The sequence below is a fragment of the Mustela lutreola genome, chromosome 5 (assembly GCF_030435805.1).
Source record: "Mustela lutreola isolate mMusLut2 chromosome 5, mMusLut2.pri, whole genome shotgun sequence".
NCBI classification, from domain to species: Eukaryota; Metazoa; Chordata; class Mammalia; order Carnivora; family Mustelidae; genus Mustela; species Mustela lutreola.
The window spans coordinates 135449393-135472882 of record NC_081294.1 but is presented as its reverse complement, the minus strand read 5'-3'; the positions used below and the strand labels follow the sequence as shown (position 1 = coordinate 135472882).

The following is a 23490-nucleotide window of genomic DNA, read 5'->3' as shown; positions in this document are numbered from 1 at the left end:
ACAACTTCTTTGCTCCCCAATCACTACTACCTTCTCCAAGCAGCACATTTTCAACCCAGATTATTATAAGATTTTTCCTGACTGGTTTTCCTTCTTCCACTCTTGTCTTTAATTTTCAATACAAGTTGAAATAATCCTCTAAAACAAAACAAAACAAAACAAAAAAAACAAAAACCAACTCAAATCTGGATATTCCCATGCTTGAAACACTATAATGATTTCCATTTCACTCAGAGTAAAATGGAATCTTTAAATGACTTTCAATGCCCTATTTGATCTAGCCTCTGCCTATCCTACCAACTGTCTTAACCACTCTCCCCTTCACTCACTCTGAGTCAGCCACATTAGCCTCCCTGTTGGTTCTTCCAACATGCCAAAACACTTCCATTTCAGAAGACACTGCTCCTTCTCCCTGAACATTTTCCCTCAGATAGCTCTGTAGCTTACTCCCATCACTTCCTTCAGGTCTCTCAGTTCAAGGGGCCTCTCAAAAAGCCCTTTCCTCACCAATCTATGTAAAGTAGTATCCTGGGGCACCTGGGTGGCTCAGTGCGTTAAAGCCTCTGCCTTTGGCTTAGGTCATGATCCCAGACATTAAGAATACAAAAATAATTAAGACAAGGTAATGCCTTGAGACATATAAAAATAATACTTACCGAATATAACATATACTAGAGATAAAAATATAGATTATAAAATTGTAGCACAACAGGGGAAGTAACTGACATTTTACAGGTAGATGTTTAGGGAAAGTTTTAGTAGTGACGATACTTAACAAATACTCACAAAATCAAGTAACAGAAGGTATTCTTCAGTTTACTTTACATGTGAAATGAGGGTTTTAAGTCTCAAAGTGCTACAGTAATTTGCTACCATGAGATAAGCTAGCCTCAGAATGAAACCAAAACAAGGGGAATGACAGAGCTGAACAGATCACAGAGAAACTGAGCCAAGTCCTTGATGATTTCAGGCTAGATAAAGCCTCAGATAAAGTTCAGCTACAAGATCTAATCATTCCCTCTATTGTTTAAGCAGTCTGAATTTGGTTTTCTGTCACTTGCAATATAAGAATACAAATGAATGTCTATGAATTCTTTCAAAAAGCAAAGCACTTGCTTATTTCAAGGTGTAGGGCCACCACTGGCATTTTTGAAGGGATGAATCTTTTAGTATATGGGATTTCTACCCACTAGTTCTCAGTAGGCCCTTACAACCACTGTGACAACCAAAAATGTACCTATATATTTTCCAAATGCCTAAGGGAAAAAAAAAATCTATTTTCTAATGGTTTTATATGTGCCCATTTCTCTCAGTGGTTCCACGAGGTACACATAAATGTACTTAACATCAACCTTAGGAGTAACTGGGTGATGGACAGTAAAGAGGGCATGTGATGTAATAAGTGCGGGGTGTTATATAAGACTGATGAATTAGGGCGCCTGGGTGGCTCAGTCGTTAAGCTTCTGCCTTCAGCTTGAGTCATGATCCCAGGGTCCTGGGATGGAGCCCCGCATCAGGATCCCTGCTCAGTGGGGAGCCTGCTACTCCCTCTACCACTCCCCCTGCTTGTGTTCCCTCTCTCAATGTCTCTCTCTCTCTCTCTCTCTCTCTCTGTCAAATAAATAAATAAATAAAGACTGATGTATAATTGAACTCTACCTCTGAAACTAATAATATATGTTAATTAATTGAATTTAATTTTTTTTTTTTAAAGATTTTATTTATTTATTTGACAGAGAGAAATCACAAGTAGATAGAGAAGCAGGCAGAGAGAGAGAGGGGGAAGCAGGCTCCCTGCTGAGCAGAGAGCCCGATGCGGGACTCGATCCCAGGACCCTGAGATCATGACCTGAGCCGAAGGCAGCGGCTTAACCCACTGAGCCACCCAGGCGCCCTGAATTTAATTTTTTTAAAGATTTTTATTTCTTTATTTGACAGACAGAGATCACAAGCAGGCAGAGAGAGAAGGCTCTCTATCCCAGGACCCTGGGATCATGACCTGAGCTGAAGGCAGAGGCTTTAACCCACTGAGCCACCCAGGTGCCCCTTGAATTTAATTTTTTAAAAAAGTAAAGAAAAACATCAACCTTAGAAGAACAGGGATGTATCACTGAAATATTTAATTTTACATAATCCAATTTTAATCAGTGATTTATGACTACCTCAGTGTTTGGCCAAAATCCTATGCATAGCTTATTATCAACTGTTGAGGTAAGCGGTGCTATAAGTTTGCTCCTACTATTGGAAAATTCTTACTTATTTAAACTTACTTCTCCACAAAATACTGTAGAGACATGTCACTGATATTATTGGTCGCCTTCCCCTTAGCCATTCACCTAACTTCCTCCTACACTGAAATGCCAGATAATGGTTTTTCCAGCCCCCTTGATAGTAGGACATGAACATGCCAGCATGACATCTGACATAGGGCTTCTGTAAAAGGTTTATTTGCCTAATCAAGAGACTGGAGGGCAAACTTCCTACAATCTTTGGTGGCTATGTGAGACTGTGATGTCTGGAGCAGAAAGAGGAATGTGCAGCAGTAGGAGGATGAACCTAAGCGCAAAGATCAGCACACTAAGGATAAAGATGAAGAGCACCTCAACCCTTGATATAAGGTCATTGTCACTGACTGCCCAGCAATCCTCCAACTCTGGGCTTCCTTTTATGTGAAATACTATTTACTGTTGGTCAGTGTTATGTAACCTGAAGCCAAACTAATATAAGATATATTCAAGATTTGACAGCTGCTGAAAGTGGGAGAACCAAGATGACTGCAGGATTAGAGTGGCTGGCTGGGAGAAAGGGGTTCACAAAAGGGAAACTAGAAGGAAGAGAAACATATACACATATGCAAATGTAAACACACAAGGTGAGGGTAGGTGCATTAAAATCAAATTTCATGTGATTCTGTTTGGTATGAGGTAAGCTTATAGCACATCTAAGATAGAGATATATAGCAAGCAATGTGGGAAGTCAAGTTGCAGAATGGAGAAGCATCCACACAAAAATGACGATTTATATCATTAAAAACAAGATACAACCACCAAGAGAACACAGTGAAAAGCACAGAGATCCTTGAGTACATTGGTTACCTCCTGTCATTTTAGATGAGGTTCATCCACTGGTTAGGCCAAGTAGAGTAATTCCACTCCTTTTGACAAAGATACTATGACCGACTTGGCAGCAAGACCTTCTCCATTTGTTCAATCAGAATAGAGGTTAGGACTTTTGGGAAAAGACTAGAAGAGAATCCTTCTCTCTCCCTTTGGAAATAAAGAAGGCTATCACACGAACATTGCTGATAGCCATTTCTTTTTTCTTACTAGGAGGGAAGCCAGTCTGAGCATAAAGCGCAACCAGGAGGACAAAGTTGACATAGTAGCAGAAAAATGAAACTTCAGCCCTGATGACATAAGCCTATTCTTGAAACCAATTCTATCTGTGCACATGCCAATTATATAAGTCAATACATTCTTTTTGCCTTTAAATTCAGTTTGCATCTTAACTAATGCAGGAACTGCTATGTTTTGAGGGAAGTAGTGCAGGAAATGTGAAAAAATTTTCGGAGACATAAGAGAATCAGGACATACAATGCAGAAGAACCAAGAAATCAGATAATCTTATTCCTGTATAGTATATTTCGCAAATGATCTTAGGAACCAAGGATAACTGAGGAAAGACCATTAGAATTGGTGATTAGGAAGTCATAGGTGACTTTTAAAGTAGCACTTTTAAAGTAGCACTCTGACTAAAGAGTGCAAAGTAAGAATAATTAATATTTATTAGGAACTCCAAAATGTACCAAACACTTGGGTGGACATTTAACATGTGTTAAACTCCTTCAATTATGACTCTGTAAGCAAGTTTAACATTCTGTTTTATAGATAAAAAATAGAGTAGTAACTTACCCACAGCCACATAGCCACTAAGTGGTTGTAATAGACTTCAAACCCAGATTTATCTGACTCAAAAGTCAATGTTTTTTCTACTACACCAGACTTCTGGAATTAAAGAATAAAAATACAATGGCACAGCAGGCTCAAAATTCAGACTGGCCTCACTGAGTTGCACTCAGCACTGTATTTGGCAGCCTTGACACAGAAGCATATGTATACTCGAGAGAGGGAGAGACTAACGGACAGTTCTACAGAAAGACAGGGAGGGATGATTGTGACACATCTGGAGGGGCCTATTCTTGAAAAAGGGGAAGGGCATTTCTTCCTCTGAGACAGGAGTAAATAAGGAAATCATACTGAGGATAGAAAAGAATATACCTCAGACAGCTGACATTTTTCTCAGGAAAAGAGATCAAGTTATTTGCTATAAAAACCTTCAGAAATGAGACAGTAAGGAACACAATCAGCACTAAAGACCCAGTAGAGAGCAGAGCACCAACTGGTATAAAAACCAACCAAAATCCACACACAACTTGTCTCTTGTATCGTTCAGGGGCTCAGGGGTCAAAATGAAAGAGCTAGTGATGAGGCTCATTCTGGATTGGGGACTAGAAAGGTATATCCACAGAAAAGAAAGCACGCTGGGGCATCATTAGTAAAATCTGATGACTGTGAGATCCTGGTTTAGAGAGGCAAATGAAGTCAGCAGTAGGCTAATGGGTTAGATGAACAGAGAGACAAAGAGGGGTTCATAAAGACAGTGAGTGAGAAGGAGAAAACAGATTCCCTAAGAGAGGAAGAGTAAGAGATTTTTAATAACAGTTTGTAATCAGAGATGTGTTTTGACATAATCCTTCAAATTATTTTGCCAGAGGTAGAGAGCCATTACCTGGAGCTCAGCAGTCCTACTATACCTTCAGCCAAAAGCACAGAATTGAGATAACCCCCTCTAAAAACGTACAGCCCTAGATTGTAGAAAAATGAAGGCTAAAAACAAATGAATGAACTAGCCCATACAGGAATCAAACATAAAAATATCTCCCATTTTTTTGAACTAAACAATTTTATCTCTAAATTTAAGAAATTAAAAAAATTTTTTTAAAGAAGGAAATTCATTAAGAGGTCTAAGTCTACAGCAAAGGGAAAGAGATTATGTGTCATGAGGCAGAATGAAAAGTAAACAAATCTGTCAGGCCAATTATACAACCCACATATTAAAGATTGTTAGTACAGAATTCCAATACGGCAAGGATAGTCTGTGTTTAATAACTTGGGAGGGCACCTAGCATAGCTTTTACAAAATGATACTACTCAATTTAATGTTAATAAAATAGTCCACCCATTTGCAATCTCAAAGGAGAAGCTATCAATTATATCTATAATCTCATTTTTACAATTTTGGGATTCTTGAGAAATTATCCAACTACTTCTCTCTCCCTTTGGAAGTAAATGACAAAGGCTATCACATGAACCTTGCTGATAGCCATCTTTTTACTAGGAGGGAAGCTAGTCCCAGCATGAAGCCCAAACAGAAGGACAGAGTTGAGATAGCTGCAGAAAGACAGAAAATATGGGAAAAACAGCCATGGCAACTTCCTCCACTACCATTTCAATCCTGCAGTTTGCCCTTATAAACTCTGGCAAGAGACCAGGTTATTTAGGACAGTTTCTTACACCATTAATTCTGAGTACCCTTGCCCCAGTAATGAAGGAGGGAGAACTGAGACTGGCACAGCCTAAATTTTGCAGAAAATACCAAGTCCTATAGCGACTGTTAATAGAAACAAAGGAGAATCCATGAAATTTGAGAGGTTTTGAGTTTAAAAAGCTTTTCTCCATTTTAGTTCTTTCTAAATAAAACAAAGAGCGTGTGCAATACGGGTTTCTAAAGCTTGGCTGGTCAATTTGAGCGAACACTGAATAAAAGAATAAATCATTTAACCTTTCCTGTGCTATTACATATCTTAACAATCACAAGCCTTCTTTTTTAAAACGAACACTTCCCAATTCTTTCACTAGATCTAGAAAACGTAAGCCCCCGCCTTAAAAGTTCGGAGACCGAAGATTTACTATAGTTAGAGATTAATTTCCATGAACAATCATTTGCATCCCAGGCACCATTCTCTACTTTGCAGTTCAATGGGCCAAGGAGTCTCCAACTCTTCCAACCACCCGTTTCCTGGGGACTTGATTCCCTCATCAAGGTGAAGCTTTTTATTTGTAAGTCTGCATACGAGGCTACCGGGTATTCTTCCCAATTAAACTTTTAAAGGAAGCAAGAGGGTCCAAACCAGGAAGATCGGGAGGCGACTAAAATAGGAGGGGCAACGACCCACCCACCTAAAGCAAAGGAGAGACCGCTTGGAGGGATGAAGCTTCACCAGGAACCAGGAAAGGTGTTGAGGGCAGCAGGCGTCGCGACCCCCACCCACTATGTGAGAATGGAGGGCTTGCAAAGCCAGGGTCCAGCTGGAGGCCTGAAAGGGGGCACAGGGCGGAGAGAGGGTGGGACGTGGAGACAAGAGAGCGGCAGAGTCCGGCCGAGCACCACTAAGGTCTGGAGCAACGGCGAGGCAAAGACACCAAAGCTTGCGCTTCACTCACCTGCCAGACGCTCGCCCCGCGGCCAGAAGTACGGACGCCGCCTGGGCGCTTCCTCTCCTGCGGGACACAGCCGCTGCCGCTGCCGGAGCTCCAGGACCGGAGAGGAGAGGGTGGTGCAGAAGCAGGCAAAACGCCGACCGGACCCGAGCCCAGAGAGGCGTACATAGGGAGCGCCGGGGGTCCGGGAAGGCAACTCGGTGCTCCACCTTCCTCAGCAGTAACTAACAACGCCTCCCGGGAACAGCATCGTGCCAGCCTCGGCCCGCTGCTCCCGGGCCTTCGCCCGCAGCTCCCCCCAGCAGCGGCCGGGTTTCCGTCGGCCACACTCCGCCCCCTTGCTACTTGGCCTCCGCCATCTTGTTGGAGGCGGGAAGAATGCAGCGCGCATGCGTGCGTGGGGATCGCCGGCGTCCTCCTGCCCCGCAAGGAGGGGCTGGAATGCGCAGTCGCTTTGCCGCAGCGCTCTCAGACCCCTTGGTTATTCGCGGTCCTGGCCCTCGCGGGCTTGCTACTTGGGATGCAGACTCTCAGTCGTCAGACCTACTGGCCTTTCTTTGACTGGTTAGCGGCTTAATTAATAAAACCCTTCTACACACCCACAGTTATTCAGCAAACACCTATCTAGCACCTATAGTGTGAACCGTTCTAGGCTAAGTGCTGATGATGGATTGATAAAAACGGCTTCCAGCCCTAACGGAGCTCATAATCTAGCAAAAAAGACAAAGATGAACGAGTAATTCTCATTCTTGTTTTGTAGCTACGTACCACCTCCTCTCTCTCACCCACCCCCATTTTAATTCAAAGCATACCTATTCTGGGAGGTCTCGTTTGTCTCACACAGTTTTACCTGTTCTTTGCCTTTAATTACCTCTCTAGCTTAATTGCATTCAACATTAATTCAACAAATAATATTTGAGTTTCTATTATATACTTAATATTGTCGTAGGCTCCAGCAGTAAGAAATATAAATTCATGGAACTTACATTCTAGTGGTAAAGAATGGACAATAAAAGACAAATCACAGAATTAACGTTTGACAGTGATAAGGGATGGGAAAAGAGCAAACCACCAAAAGATGAAGGAGAGTGAAGGGCGGTAATTGGCAGTCTCTCTCTGGAGATGACATCTGATCTGAGACTGACCACAGGGGCCAGGAGCCAAGAGAAGGTCTGGGTCAGAGACATCCAGGCAGAAGAAACAGCAAAAGCAGAGTTCTGAGGTGGGAATGAGACCAGGAGGTAACAGGGACAAAGAGAATAGGTGGCATGGACAGTGGGAGGAGAGAAGGTCAGGGGTCAAATTAGGTAGGGCATTGAGGCCATGGTAGGAGTTGGATTTTTACCACAAGGGCCCTGTCTGCCTTGCTGACACTGTCACAACTGCTTTACAAATACTAATACTTCCTGACTGCCTATGCTTTGCATGTGTTGATCCCACAGTCTTGAAGATCCTTACTATTGTTCTGTAAATGTCTAGCTTGTCATCTTTCAGGTTTTAGTGTAACTGTCAGCTCAGAAAGGCCATATCCTTCCTCAACTACCTCTCACTCCTGCTCTCCAGTTAGTTTCCACTATTGCACCTGATCATTTCTTCCATGGCATTCCACATTTTTGTTTTGGTATTTCACCCATCCCCACCCACCTCTCTGGCAACCTAGTTTATTCTCTGTATTTAAGAATCTGGGTTTGGGAGGTGCCTGGGTGGCTTCATCTGTTAAGCATCCAACTCTTGATTTCAGCTCAGGTCACCATCTCAGGGTGGTGGGATCAAGCCCCAACTGAGCCCCATAACACACTCTGTGCTCATTGTGGAGCCTGCTTAAAATTATCTTGCTTCCTCTCCCTCTCTGCTCACGAGCGGGCTCGCTATCTCTCTTTCTATCTCTCTAAAAGAAAAAAATCTGTTGGGTTTTTTTGGGTTTGTTTTTTTTTTTTTTTTTTTTTTTGGTCTCTTTTTTTCTTTGTTTAACTGTTTTGTTTCTTAAATTCTACATGAGTGAAATCATGTGGTATTTGTCTCTAACTTCCTTACCAGGTCCATCCATGTTGTTGCAAAGGGCAAGATCTCATTTTTTTTTTTTTTAAACAGCTGAGTTATATTCCATTTTATATATATATCACACCTTTAGCCATTCATCTATGGAGGAACATTTGGGCTGCTTCCATATCTTGGCTCTTGTAAATAATGCTGCAATAAACATAAGGGTGCATGTATTTTTTCAAAATAATGTTTTTGCTTTCTTGAGGTAAATACCCAGTAGTGGAATTACTGGGTCACATGGTGGTAATTCTATTTTTAATTATTTGAGGAACCTCTATGCTATTTTCACAGTGGCTGCTCCAGTTTGCATTACCACCAATAGTGCAAGGGTTTCCTATATCTCCACATCCTTGACAATACTTCTTCTCTCTTGTCCTTTTGATTTTAGTCATTCTCACAGGTGTGAAGTGCTATACCATTATGGTTTGGATTTGCATTTCCCTGATGATTAGTGATGTTGACCATCTTTTCATGTGTCTGTTGGGCATCTGTATGTTTGTGTTGGAAAAAATATGTATTCAGGTCTTCTCTTCATTTTTTATTTGGATTATTTGTTGGTTTTTGCTTTTGAAGTGTTTAAGTTCTTTATATATTTTGAATATTAGCCCTTTATTGGATATATCATTTGCAAATATCTTCTCTCATTCAATAGGTTGCTTTCTTATTTTGTTGATGGTTCTCTTCACTGAGACAAGCCTTTTCTTTTGATATAGTTTAATTTGTTTTTGTTTCCGTTGCCTGAGAAGACATATCTAGAAAAATGTTTTTACAGCTAATGTTAAAGAAATCACTGCCTAGGTTTCCTTCTAGGATTTTTATGGTTTCAGGTCTCACATTTAAGTCTTCAATCCAATTTGAGTTTATTTTTGTGTATGGTGTAAGAAGGTGGTCCAGTTTCATTCTTTTGCATGTAGCTCTCCAGTTTTCCCAGCACCATTTGTTGAAGAGCCTATCTTTTTTCCCCATTGTATATTCTTGTCCCCTTTGTTGTAGACTAATTGATCATATATTAGTTTATTTCTCTCTCTTCTGTTTCATTGATCTATGTGTCTGTTGTTTTGGTGCCAGTACCCTACTGTTTTGATTACTACAGCTTGTAGTATAACTTGAAATCTGGAATTGTGATACCTCCAATTTGTTGTTCTTTCTCAAAATTGCTTTGGGTATACAGGGTCTTTAGTGGTCATACATATTTTAGTATTATACATAGTATTATTTGTTCTGGTTCTGTGAAGAATGTTGTTGGTATTTTGATAAGGATTGCATTAAATATGTAGATTGCTCTGGATAGTATGGACATTTTAACAATACTTGTTCTTCCAATCAATGAGCATAGAAAATCTTTCCATATGTTTGTATCACCTTCAGTTTCTTTTCTCAGTGTTTTATTGTGTTTGGAGTACAAGTCTTCCACCTCCTTGTTAAGTTTATTCCTAGGTATTTTATTATTTTGGGTACAATTGTAAAGTGATTGTTTTCTTAATTTCTCTTTCTGCTACTTTATTAATAGTGTATAGAAATGCGGCAGATACCTGTATATTAATTTTGCATCCTGTGACTTTACTGAATTCATTTATCAACTCTAGAAGGTTTTAGATGGAATCTTCAGGGTTTTCTGCATGTAGTATTATGTCATCTGCACATAGTGAAAGTTTTACTTCTTCCCTACCAATGTGGATGTCTTTTATTTTTGTTGTTGTTGTTTCCTGATTGCTGTTGCTAGGACTTCCAGGACTGTGTTGAATAGAAGTAGTGAGAGTGTACTCCTTGAAACATACAACCTTCCAAAACTGAATTGGGAAGAAATAGAAAACTTGAAGAGATCAATTACCAGCAAAGAAATTGAATCAATAATGAAAAATCTCCCAAAAAACAAAAGTCCAGGACCAGATGGCTTCACAGGTAAATTCTATCAAACATTTAAAGAATTAATACCTATTCTTCTCAAACTATTCCAGAAAATAAAAAAGGAAGGAAAACTTCCAAGTTCATTCTAAAAGGCTAGCATTACCCTGATACCAAAATCATATAAAGACACTACAAAAAACCCACAAAACTACAGAACAATATCTCTGATGAACATAGATGCAAAAAACCCTCAACAAAATATTAGCAAACCAAATCCAACAATACATTAAAAAGAAAAAATCATTATGATCAAGCGGGATTTATTCCAAGATGTAAGGATGGTTCAATACTCACAAATCAATCAGTGTAATATATCGTATTTACAAGAGAAAGGCTGAAAGCCATGTGATCATCTCAACAGAGGGAAAAAAAAGCATTTGAAAAAATACACTATTTTTTTAAAGATTTTATTTATTTATTTATTTGACAGAGAGAGAGGGAGAAAAAGAGTGCGTGAGCGCACAAGCAGGGGGAGAGGCAGAGGGAGAGGAAGAACCAGGCTCCCTGCAAAGCAGGAGAAGCCCAATATGGGACTTGATCCCAGAACTCCAGGATCGTGACCTGAGCCGAAGGCAGTGGCTTAACCATCTGAGCTACCCAGGCACACCTTAAAAAAAAATACACCATTCATGATACAAACCCTCATCAGAGTAGATCTAGAGGGAACATACCTCAATATAATAAAGGCCCTATATGAAAAATCCACAGCTAACATCTTCTTGATGATGAAAAGCTGAGAGCTTTTCCTCTATAATCAGGAATAAGACAAAGATGTCTACTCTCAACACTTCTATTCAACATATTGTTAAATTATATATTCACTGTCCCACTAAAGTGTGAACTCCATGAGGCGTGACAATGTTCCGTTTACCCATGAACTCCCTGGGCCTACCACCATGCCTGGCATGGGTGGTCACTCAATAAATGTCCGCTGTGGGGCACCTGAGTGGCTCAGTGGGTTGGACCTCTGCCTTCTGCTCGGGTCGTGGTCTAGGGGTCCTGGGATCGAGCCCCACATTGGGCTTCTTGCTTGGCGGGGAGCCTGCATCTCCCTCTCCCTCTGTCTGCATACTTGTAATCTCTATCTCTCTGTCAAATAAATAAATAAAATCTTTAAAAAAAATAATAAATGTCCGCTGAATTGATGAAAGTTTGTCAGCACTTAGGTAGTCAGTGGCATTCAACATTGCTTTTCACTTGGCAGTTTTTAAAATGAAATGCAAGTCGTTTCCTATTTCTATGTCTCCTCAACTAGATTTACACATAGGAACTTTAAAGGGTGGGGGGGCGGATAATAAGATGGAGAAGAGTAAGTGATGGTGGGGCAGTGGGCAGATTGTATTGCATATGTTTGCAGGACTGGGGAAAGGAAGGCTTCAGTGTAATGGCGTGCCTATTTTATGTGCTGTGCACTATGCTGGGTACTTAATCCTCACCACAGCCCTGCTAGGTAGTAACTCTCATTTTGATAAATAGAAAGATCCAGAGATTAAGTCACTTGCCCAAAGTCACATATTAAGAGACAGCACTGATCTTAAAGCCCATGCTCTGGCCATCTAGAGAAACTGGATTTGGAGCTGGGCCTATCTGGTGATTTGACTCTATCATTAGCATGCTTTCCTCAGAGACGGCAGCTACTGCCATTTACGAATCCTGGTAGTATTGCTATTCTCGTAGGTTCTCCACAAAGGGCCTGATTGGAAATTGCTGTCATTATTTTCTTTTGGACTAGAGCAGAGCTCATTTTACCATTTCCTTTAGATGTTTTTTAGAGATTTATTTTTCTTTTTATTAATAAGCACTATACGTTTCATCAAAGGAAAAAGAGAGAGAGAGAGATACCAGAAAAATGGGTACATATCCTAACTGCTAGCTGCATCCCCTTGGTTAGGCTTGTTCCTGTACGGCTAGCTCTCTCTTCTAGGTCCCAAGTAATACTTTAGACATCAAAGACAGTTCTCTGGCAAAGAATGACAGGCTCACCCCAACAATCACTTATCCCATTTACTCATCAAAATTACACACCATCATTTTCTTCTAAATAGGATAACCGCCTCAGGATAGCTGGGGAGAACTACAAGAAAGGATGGTATTGCTCTCTTACATCTGGGGCCGTTCAGTCCTCGTATGAGGGAAGTAATAGACTATAACTCATGACAATAGACACTTGTCAAGTGAACCCAGCAGGTCCATATGCAAACCCAGTAGTAGGTGGGAATACATACCTGAAAAGACTCTCTCACCTTCCACCTCGCTGTAGTGTAGTTCTTCCTTGGAGTAAATCCCAGAAACAAGACGATGTCTTCAGTTTCTGTGGTATTCTCTCCTCTTATGGTGACCATCTGTTATGGGTGGAACATGCTCTCCCCCAACCCCACAAAAAAAAGGATATGTTGATGTCCTAACCTCCAGTATTAAAGAATATGAACTTATTTGGGAATAAGGTTATTGCCTATGTTATTAATTAAGTTAAAATGAGGTTATAATGGAGTAGAATGGACCCCAAACCCAATAGGTAGTGTCCTCCTAAGAAGATTGCCGTATGAAGGAAGAGACAAACAGGGAGAAAGCTGTGTGGTGACAAAGGTGGAACTGGACAGCTTGCTGGCAAACCACCAGAATTTAGGAAAAGGCCAGCAAGAATTTCCCTACAGGATGGGGCGCCTGGGTAGCTCAGTCGGTTAAATATCTACTTTCAGCTAAGGCCATGATCCCAGGGTTCCGGAATCGAACCCCACATAAGGCTTCCTGTTGAGTGGGGAACCTGCTTCTCCCTCTGCTTGTCACTCTACCTGCTTGTGCTCTCTCCTTCTCTGGAATAAATGAAAAAAATCTTCAAGAAAAAAAAAAAAAAAGAATTTCCCTACAAGTTTCAGAGGGAAGACGTTCCTGCCCCTTGACTTCAAACTAATGGCCTCCAGTCCTGTGACAATCAACTTCCATTGTTTTAAGCCACCGGGTTCATGGCACTTTGTTACAGCAGTCCTAGAAATGAATACATTATCTTATGTATATGGCAGGAGCCCCAAATACAAGGAAGAGGTGGGAAGGGCAGTGAGGTTTGGGCTACTGTCCCAATTTGGCAGCAGACTAGCAGCAAGACCTGAGGCTAGTCACTCCACCCTACTGAGCAAGCTTCCTCATCCGTGTGAACAGGGATAATGACAGCTGCTGAGTCTACCTCAGAGATCTACAGTGATAACTACCAAGTCTTCCACCAGAGATGCTACGACAAAGTTGGCCTGACAGCTACGGAGAACCAACAATGTAAGAGACAGCACGACTGCCATGGGGAATTTCACACTCTGGCTGAAAGATCCTTTCCTATATAACATAACCAGCATAAGCCAAGGGCCAAGTGTGTGCTTTGGACCTGATTCCCTATTGATATCAAAAGGAGGAAGGATCACTGTGGACTGGGGTAGAGAAAAAGCCTTCATAGAGGACCTTAGCCAAAAAGGGATTGATTAGAAGAATACTGGATATCTGCAGGGTGTTCAGGAACAATACTGGACGTTATGCCCAGAAGTAGTCCAAGAAACCACCCCTGCAGCCACTCTGAGGTATAGATAACAAAAACTAGGACCACCAACAGCACTTGCCCTTGACACTGGCTGATGCCATTCCCACCTGGAAACTAGATACAGTCTCTATTGTTGCCACTACTCTCAATAGAACAAAAAGGGTCACTGTTACTTAACCACACTTGCTTTCAGTCCCAAGCCTGGGGGCAAATGATTGACACAGCCTAGTCATATGTTAACAGTCTAGCTCCATGCTGTTGAAATATAGAAATATAGAAATAGAAATGTAATGCAAGCCTCATATATAATCCTAAATTTCCTAGTAGCCTCATCGATAAAATCATAGAAAGAAGTGAAATTAATTTTAATAATATGTTTTATTGAACCCAATATATCCAAAATATTATAATTTCAACATGTGACACCAGTTGCATTTCAAGGGTTCGATAGCTATGTAGCCAGTGGCTATCATATTTGATAGTATAGCTTTAATAGGAAACCCAGCAAAATAAGTGTACTAAGTGGACTTGTGGTTTCCACAGTGAGACGTGGGTTCTGCTTCAGAAGGAAGGCCATTTCCCTAACACAGGAAGGGGGTTCAGGGGCAATCTTGTGGATGAAAGATACACTTGAATGAAAACCAAGACTAGATTATAGAAAAAAAATGAAGGACTTAATTTTAATGTGTAGTGACTGGGAGCCACTGACTGGGGAAGTACTTTGAAAAGATTAAGAGGGGCACCTGGATGGCTCAGTAGGTTAAATAAAGCCTCTGCCTTCAGCTCAGGTCATGATTCCAGGGTCCTGGAACTGAGCCCTGCATCCAGCTCTCTGCTCAGCAGGGAGCCTGCTTCCTCCTCTCTCTCTCTCTCTTTCTCTCTCTGCTTGCCTCTCTCCCTACTTGAGATCTCTGTCTGTCAAATAAATAAATGAAATCTTTTAAAAAAGAAAAAAGAAAGAAAAGTTTAAGAAAGTTACCACACAGATGTAGATGTAACTTTAAGAACACCAGAATTGGGGATGCCTGGGTGGCTCAGTCGGTTAAGCCTCTGCCTTCAGCTCAGGTCATGATCCCAGGGTCTTGGGATGGAGTTCCGCATGGGGCTCCTCGCTCGGCAGGGAGCCTGCTTCTCCCTCTGACTCTGCCTGCTTGTACGCGCGCGCTCTCTCTCTCTCTCTCTGACAAATAAATAAATAAATAAATAAATAAAACCCTTAAAAAAAAAAAACAAAAACAAAAAACACTAGAATTGGGATTAGGATTAGGAGTCCTGAGTTTTAGTTAGGCTTCTTATCTATGAAGTCCTAGGCAAGCTGCCTCTATGAATCTTCTCACATTCAGAAATGGGGATGATGATATCTATCTCTCGGGCTTGTGAGGATTCAGTGAAATAATGTATGTAAAATGCACAACAGCTAGCAAGCACTCAATAAATGTTACTTGAATCTGAATGAATCTGAATATCTAGTTGGAGATTTAGATAAACAGTAAGGAGGTTGAACTCTTTCCCCAAAGCCAAGAGGAATACTCTAGAATAAAAGCTAGAAATATGTATTTCAGGTATTTCAATTCTGCCTCAGTTTGGACCAGTTAAAATATGTACTGTTTCAATGAACAAAGGAAAAAAAAGAGAGAAACTAGGAAACGGACTTTTTTAACTCTGGAGAACAAACTGATGGTTATCAGAGGGGAGGTCGGTGGGGGGATGGGTGAAATAGGTGAAGGAGATTAAGAGTGCACTTAACCATGATGAGCACTGAGTCATGTACAGAATTGCTGAATCACTACATTGGACACCTAAAAGTAACTTAGCACTATACGTTAACGATACTGAATGAAAATGAAGAACTTAATGGGGCGCCTGGGTGGCTCAGTGGTTTAAGTCTCTGCCTTCAGCTCAGGTCATGATCTCAGGGTCCTGGGATCGAGCCCCACATCGGGCTCTCTGCTCAGCAGGGAGCCTGCTTCCCCCTCTCTCTCTGCCTGCCTCTCTGTCTACTTGTGATCTCTCTCTGTCTATCAAATAAATAAATAAAAATCTTAAAAAAAAAAAAGAAAGAAAATGAAGAACTTAAATAAAAATATGTACTTGTTTCCTCAGTAGCCCATTTCTTCCTTATAGCCATTACTGGCCATTTCTGGCTAGGGGCAGTCTCTCCTTCTATGGTCCAGAGTTCTCCTTTGGGTAATGTGACAAACAGATTGTTGGACTCACGCCTCAGCCTCTTCATAGGTACATACATGAGGGCAGAGGCCACATCTCATTCATCTTTGTGTTTTGGGTTTTTTTTTGTTTAAGGTGTATTTGCTTATTTGAGAGAGAGAGTGGGGGCAGTGGCACAGGGAGAGGGAGAGAGAGAATCTCAAGCAGATTCTCCGCTGAGTATGGAGCCCAATGTAGGGCTGGATCCTACGTCCCTGAGATCATGACCTAAGTGGAAATCAAGAGCCTGATGCCTTCGGGCTCTCTGCTTGGCAGGGAGTCTGCTTCCTCCTCTCTCTCTGCCTGCCTCTCTGCCTGCTTGTGATCTCTGTCTGTCAAATAAATAAATAAAATCTTCAAAAAAAAAAAAAAAAAGAACCTGATGCTTAAGTGACTGAGCCACCCAGGTGCCCCTCATTCATCTTTGTATATATCCCCCCATATTTTCTTGAACTGGAAGCATCCAAGCAGACAAGATCAGAAAAATTTGGTACTTTTCTTTAAGATTTTATTTTTAAGTAATCTCTACACCCAACATAGGACTCAAACCCACAACCTTGAGATCAAGAGTCACACACATTCCACCAACTGAGCCAGAGAGAAATTTGATAATTTTAGAAATTGGATAATGAGTACTATGAATACTCATTATTACTATTCTCATTACTTTTATGTTTGTTTGGAAATTCTCATTATAAAAAGTTTCTTAAAAATCCAAGGAATTTTTGCTTTAAGACCATGGAACAAGCTTATTTCTTTCTGTATCCCATTAAAATGCCAGCAGGAGGGCTTAATTTTCTATCAAACTAGTGGAGGTTAAACTTCAAGGACCCCTGATGGCACAGGTCTTTTTCAAGGTCCCAGAAGGTGCCTTAGCAATATGTTCATATTTGTAAGTTTTTCTAAAACCTGCAGAAGCAATATATTTCAATTGTATTGGTTAAGGTCATTGTCTCTTCTGATTTCCGCTCTGGCACAGTTTTCCTTGTGTCAGGTAGCATTAGAGTGGCTGTAGTTATTTTGGGGATCCAGCTAAGGAGAAGTTGTATTCCAGATACAATTTGTTTGAATTACAAGCTATTACTAATAACAAGTTGTCAAGCTGGGGGAAAAAAAAAAACCATCGTAACAACAATTTTTTTGATGAATGATGCTTGAAGAAAGACTGAATTATCTTTCTGTTCAATCTATATAAATTTGATAGAATAAAATCATTTTCATATGAAAAGCCAGACCAAAAAAACCCAAAATGCAGAGGAAAAGTATATTAGTATAGTATAGCAAAAACCCTGTGTGTGTATGTGTGTGTATATGGTATAGACATTAGTATTTTAATAGCATTATATGGTTACAGATGGCAGCTACACTTGTAGGGAGCATAGCACAGTGAACAGAGTTGTTGAATCACTATGCTGAACACCTAAAACTAATATAACATTGTGTTTCAACTACAATAAAAAAAAATTATGTTGGGTGGGGGAGGGGGAGCCTGGGTGGCTCAGTCTGTTGAGCATCTGACTCTTGATTTCCTCTTCAGGTCTCGATCTCAGGGTGGTTAGTTCAAGTCCTGCATGGAACCCACTTTAAAAAAAAAGTATGTTGGGCAATAGAATAATAAATACATTATATTGTTTTTTGATTTTGTAATACTTATGGATTTTGTATCAACATTCCAAGACTTGTAATTTGTTGTGATTTATTTCCTCATTCTAATAAATATTCATTTTTCTTACCTAAGTCTGACTTCAAATTTTTATTTTTTCTCCTAAACATGACTCCAAAATGGATCTTTCATAAAACATGGATCTCTGATATCATAATCATGCACTTTGACATCCCCCTCTCAGGAACTGATAGAACTAAGAGGTAGTAAATGAGCGAAGATATAGAAGACCTGAACAACACAACCAACTAACAGGATCTAATTGACATTTATAGAACACTCCATCCACAAGGGCAGAATGCCCATTTCTTTTTTTTGAGTGCTGGTTAATAGACCACATACGGGGGTGCCTGGGTGACTCAGTGGGTTAAGCCTCTGCCTTGGGCTCAGGTCATGATCTCAGGGTCCTGGGATCAAGCCCCGCATGGCTCTCTGCTCAGCAGGAAGCCTGCTTCCCCCACCCTCCCTGCCTGCCTCTCTGCCTACTTGTGATCTCTCTCCCTCTGTCAAATATAAATAAAATATTTTTTAAAAATCTTATTAAAAAAAAATACACCACATGCTGGGCCAGAAAGCAAACATTAACAAATTTAAAAGAACTGAAATCATACAAAGTAGATTTATAGACCATTATGAAATCAAATTAGAAATCAATGAGAGAAAGGCCACAGGAAAATTAAACAAACAACACACTTTAAAATCATACCTGGTCAAAGAGGAAGTCTCAAAGGAAATTAAGGATACACAGAACTTGGGTGCCCGGGTGGCTCAGTTGATTAAGTATCTGCCTTCTGCTTAGGTCACAATCTTAGGGTCCTAGGATTGAGCCACAACATCAGGCTCACTGCTCAGTGGAGAATTTGCTTGTCCCTCTGCTCCTCCCCCAACTTGTGCTCTCTCTCTCTCTCTCAAATACATAATAAAATCTTTTTAAAAAATTTAAAAAACATACAGAACCGAGTAAAGTTAAAATACCAAAATTTGTGGTGTAGGTAAAATAGTGTCAGGAAGCAAATTTATGCATTACGTGATTACCTCAGGAAAGAGGGAAAGATCATGTTAGAAAAAGTCTCAAGTCTGTAACCTCAAGAAACCAGAGAAAATAAGAGCAAAAGAAACCCAAAGCAAGTAGAATGAAGGAAATGATACAGATAAGAGCAGAAATAAATGAAATTGGAAAGGAAAGCAATTTTTAAAAAACCACAAAAAGCTAGCTAATAGCTTCTAGCAAGACTGACAGAAAGAAACAAATTAACAATATCAGTAACGAAATGGTGTATTATCACAGTACCACAACCTTTAAAGGAATAATAAGGGAAAACAGAGACCTTTAAACTTACAAATTCAACAACTTAGAAGAAATGGACCAACTCTCCAAAAACTACAAGCAACCAAAGCTCAGGGAAGAGGAAATAGAATCATTCTATAGCCATTAGCAAAATTGAATTTGTCATCAAAATTTCCGAAAAAAGAAATGGATAATTCTATAAAATAATCTGAGAAGCATTAACACCAATTCTATACAATCTCTTGCAGAGAACAGAGGAGGAACTATTTCTCTAGTTAACTTTGTAAGGCCAGCATTACTCTGATACGAAAACTAGAAAAAGACGGTACAATAAAGAAAATGTAGATGCAAATATCATCAACAAAAATTAGCAAATAAAATCCAACAATTAAAAAATACCTTTTAATTAAATTTTTATTTGGATTTTTAAATAAATTTTATATTAAAAATAATGCATGACCAAGCAGGATTTGTTCCAGGTATGCCTGGCAGGTTCAACATTCAAAAATCAATTCATATAACTCTATATTGTAATTCACATGTCAATAGTCTAAAGAAGCAAAATCATATGATCGTATCAACTGATGCAGAAAAGCATCTGACAAGACCCAAACCCCACTCTTACTCATAACAAAACCTGCATCTTCTGCCATGCCAAAAAATGCTCATAGAAGGGAATACATCCGTGAATATTGGGAATGGGAGAGTGTTCCATCAATTGAGAAAAGATTTTGACAAATATCAGGGAGGCAGGAAGTGATGGAAGAAATAAGGTGGAGGAGACACTCCAGTCCAGAATGGAAATTGAGGAAGACCCTCTTCGCAGCAGGGGTGGCTGCTAGTTCTTCTTGGAGAAGTCCAGTAAAGACTGGGGTTAGCAAGTCAGGTAGGGAAACAGGAATGGGATATGGAGTATTGTCAACACTGGTGTTCCCTGAAAACGGTCAACCGTTTTCAGGTCATGGCACACATGGAAAATAAGAATATGTGTAAGGGAACTGTTTTAAGGAAATGATTTCAGACTCCCAAATTCCATATGGCCTGACTCTAAAACTGAATTGCCCAAAGCAGCGTCCTGAGTCAAAGTGATTCTCCTTTCTCATTTCTAGTTTCCCAATAGCTTTCCACCACATCACCAACAAAAGCATTCTTCAGTGATTTACCACCCTGGATCCCAAGCAAAGGAATAGTTTAACATTAACCAGTGCCTTAAAAATGCACCCCCACCACCCCGGTCCATCTCGTTATACAAATTAAGACACTAATTTCTAATATATTTTACTTTTTGTGCTAATAGTTTTTCTTTAATCAATGAGAATAAATTTTTTAATACATTGCCTTTTGGTCACAAAAATATAATAGACTAAATTTGTTTCTAGCAGAGAAGTACGATAAGATTATTAAGAGATTTTCCGATGCTTTTACTTCCGGTTAAGATGGAGAAACAAGTACCACATATATCCCATGCTTTAAATAACCCCCAAACTGGACACAATTATGTGAAGTTATGTTTTTGAAGCCTTGGGCACCTGGAAATAAAAAACATGAGCTCCAAGAGGCAGGGAATGAATGCCTTAGATGTTTCTCTTGCTTGTTCCCTCTGAAGAAGCCAATTCCCATGTTGTGAACTGCTCTCTTGAGAAGCCCATGTGGCAGGGAACTGAGAAGGTCTTAGGCCAACAGCCAGTGAGGTACTGAGGTCCTCATTCCACTGGTTCTCCAGGAATGCAATTCAGCCACCACTCATGTGAGGCAGCCCAAAAACGGACCCTCCCGAGTGAAGCCTTTAGAGAATACCCCAGCCTTGGCAGCTAACTGCTTCATGGGAGATCCCAGGCCACAGGCAGCCACATAAATCATGCTCCACTCTTTGACCTATGGACACTGTGAAGTAAGAGCTGTTTTTTGTTTCAAGCTGCTAAGTCTTATGATGATCTGTTATACAGCATTTGCTTTCTGTAAGAAGACAGATAGAAGACAGTATGAATTCCATTTCTAACACTACTGGAATTAGGCAAAGAGCAGGCTTGAAAATCTTTCATCGCATAACCAATCACACATTTTCATTCCTATTCTGTGTCTTGTACCTGCTTCAACTTTTCATTCATAATAGAATAAAATGCCCTTTTTCTGAGCTCCACCTATCCTTAAAGCTTTCCAACTAAAGTAACTAAATGTAATGAAGTAAATGGCCAGAGATGCTGTACTTTTCCGTATAATGACAGAGGAAAAAAAAAAGAAAAAGAAAAAGAAAACACTCCATCTGGGTGAAAATTGATAATTAGCCATAGCCAATTCCTGGACATCTGGCTCTTAAATGAAACTGAACATAGTAATGTCTGTTTCCCAGGGCATTCTTTTACCGAAAATGCTATTTATTCTTCCTGTCTTTAAAATGAGAGCACCACTGCAATTTTAAATATCAAGTTACCAAAGATTTGTCCCAAATTTTTTCATGTTACCATAGTGTTACATATTTGTTGCAGAAAATTTGGAAACTACAGAAAATCACAAGAAGAAAAAAAATTCATCATCCAAGATAACTGTTAACATTTTGATGACTATCTTTTCAGATTTGACTATAAAAATAAAAGGAATTTTGGAAAAACAGTTTTTCTCCCTCACAACAAATCCTCATTAAAAAAAAAAAACCCTACAGGGTGTTTTAATGAATGAAATTTACTGAAGAACACCAAGATGTTTATTCTATTGAAATCCACATCCATTTCCTCATACGATTGATGGTGTGGCTGTTGACCTTGATATTTCAGCTCTGACAACTGATCCAAATAGCTCAGTGAAATATCCCATATGGTTGAAGCAGTTCCGGCAGCATTTTGAGAGTAGTGGGGCTCAGGGAAACAACATATGTTTGCACCCACTCTCCCTTCATGTTGCTACTGCTGCCCTGGAATGGGTGGTGGAGGAGGGGCTCATAGACTTGCACCCAGATCCTTTTTGGTCTGGAGCCAGCTCAAAGAAGTGCTAGAGGTCTAAATGTTAAGTTTCAGGAATTACCTGAGCTGGTTATTAAACACAGTCATTACTAAGAATTAGATGATATAAACTTACAATTAAATTACATTGAAAGCAAAGGTAATAAACACTTAAAACTCATCACTTTTTCATCATTTTAGTACATTTTGTTATTACCTATGTATGTTCCTGGTGTGTTTCCATCTATTTTATCTGTATAGGGGAGATACTATATAATGGTTTGCTGGAGCACATCTTTTTGCTGTATGTATCAGTAATTCATTTCTTTTTATCACTATATCAGAGTGCAATGTACAATGCTCCAGTTTGTTTCTCATTCATGGGCTGAAGAACATTTGGGTTGCTTTTAGTTCAGAGTGATTATGAATAATTCCATTCAGTGTTGTATTGAAGAAATCTTGCCTAACCCAAGGTCACACAATTCTTCTACGATATCTTCTAGAAGTTTTACAGTTTCAGGTTTTATATTTCTGTCTATGATCTATTTTTGCATGTGATACAAAATAAAGTAGAGGTTCTTTCTTTTTCCTTTTTGCATATGTATGTCCAATTGCTCTAGCATCGTTTTTTGAAAAGACTATTGTTTCTTCATTGAATTGTCTTTGCTTCTTTGTTGAAAAATCAGTTGACTACATGTATGTTTATAGGTTATGCTAGAATTTTTAAATAAGACCTTCTTTGTTAGCAACTATGAATGACTGTTTTCTGGAAAAAAGGGGTAACTCAGAGGGCCATAGACACTATCCTTACCTTCACAGGGTTTAGTAAATTCTTTTTTTTTTTTTTTTAAGATTATTTATTTATTTATTTATTTGACAGAGAGAGATCACAAGTAGGCAGAGAGGCAAGCAGAGAGAGAGAGGAGGAAGCAGGCTCCCTGCTGAGCAGAGAGCCTGATGTGGGACTTGATCCCAGGACCCTGAGATCATGACCTGAGCCGAAGGCAGAGGCTTAACCTTCTGAGCCACCCAGGTGCCCTGGTTTAATAAATTCTTGAAGCAGGAAGGCTGGAGGGAGGCTCAGGTCTGGTTTTGCTTTACCATGAACTAGAGGAGACAAATTTTTTGGTTCATTACTAACTACCCTGCTTATTGTATATCTTCTATGTCTGAATACAAGACAATCCTGAATATAAGGAAGCCCTCCATTTTTCCCAATAAAATAATTTTAAAGGCGTTTTTAGGTCCTTTTTCCTTTTCTGTATCCTAGGGATACATTAAAAAGATAGTCAAATAGTCAAATATCTCCTTTTCAAACTTTGTTATAATTAGCAATTATATAAAAAAATTCCGTATTATATAATATGATATATACATTTAGGAATGGTTCTTTATATTTTTACTTTTGTTTATCATGACATAGT

The 23490-nt window shown here is 39.7% G+C and overlaps 1 protein-coding gene across 8 annotated transcripts in view; it reads right to left on the bottom strand.

Annotated features, from left to right (window-relative positions):
- APC (APC regulator of WNT signaling pathway) overlaps nucleotides 1-6844 on the bottom strand; it is a 134682-nt gene extending 127838 nt beyond the window's left edge. For 4 of the 8 annotated variants that reach the window (XM_059175661.1, XM_059175664.1, XM_059175667.1 and 1 more), the window contains exon 1: nucleotides 6504-6641. Coding sequence is in view for 4 of the 8 variants with exons in the window: in XM_059175659.1 (XP_059031642.1) it covers nucleotides 6504-6668 (165 nt within the window). In the remaining 4 variants the exon portion in view is untranslated. Of the gene's footprint in view, nucleotides 1-6503 lie in introns of all 8 variants that reach the window. The other 4 variants (XM_059175659.1, XM_059175663.1, XM_059175665.1 and 1 more) reach the window with 2 other exon arrangements.
- Between the last annotated feature and the right edge of the window lie 16646 nt (nucleotides 6845-23490).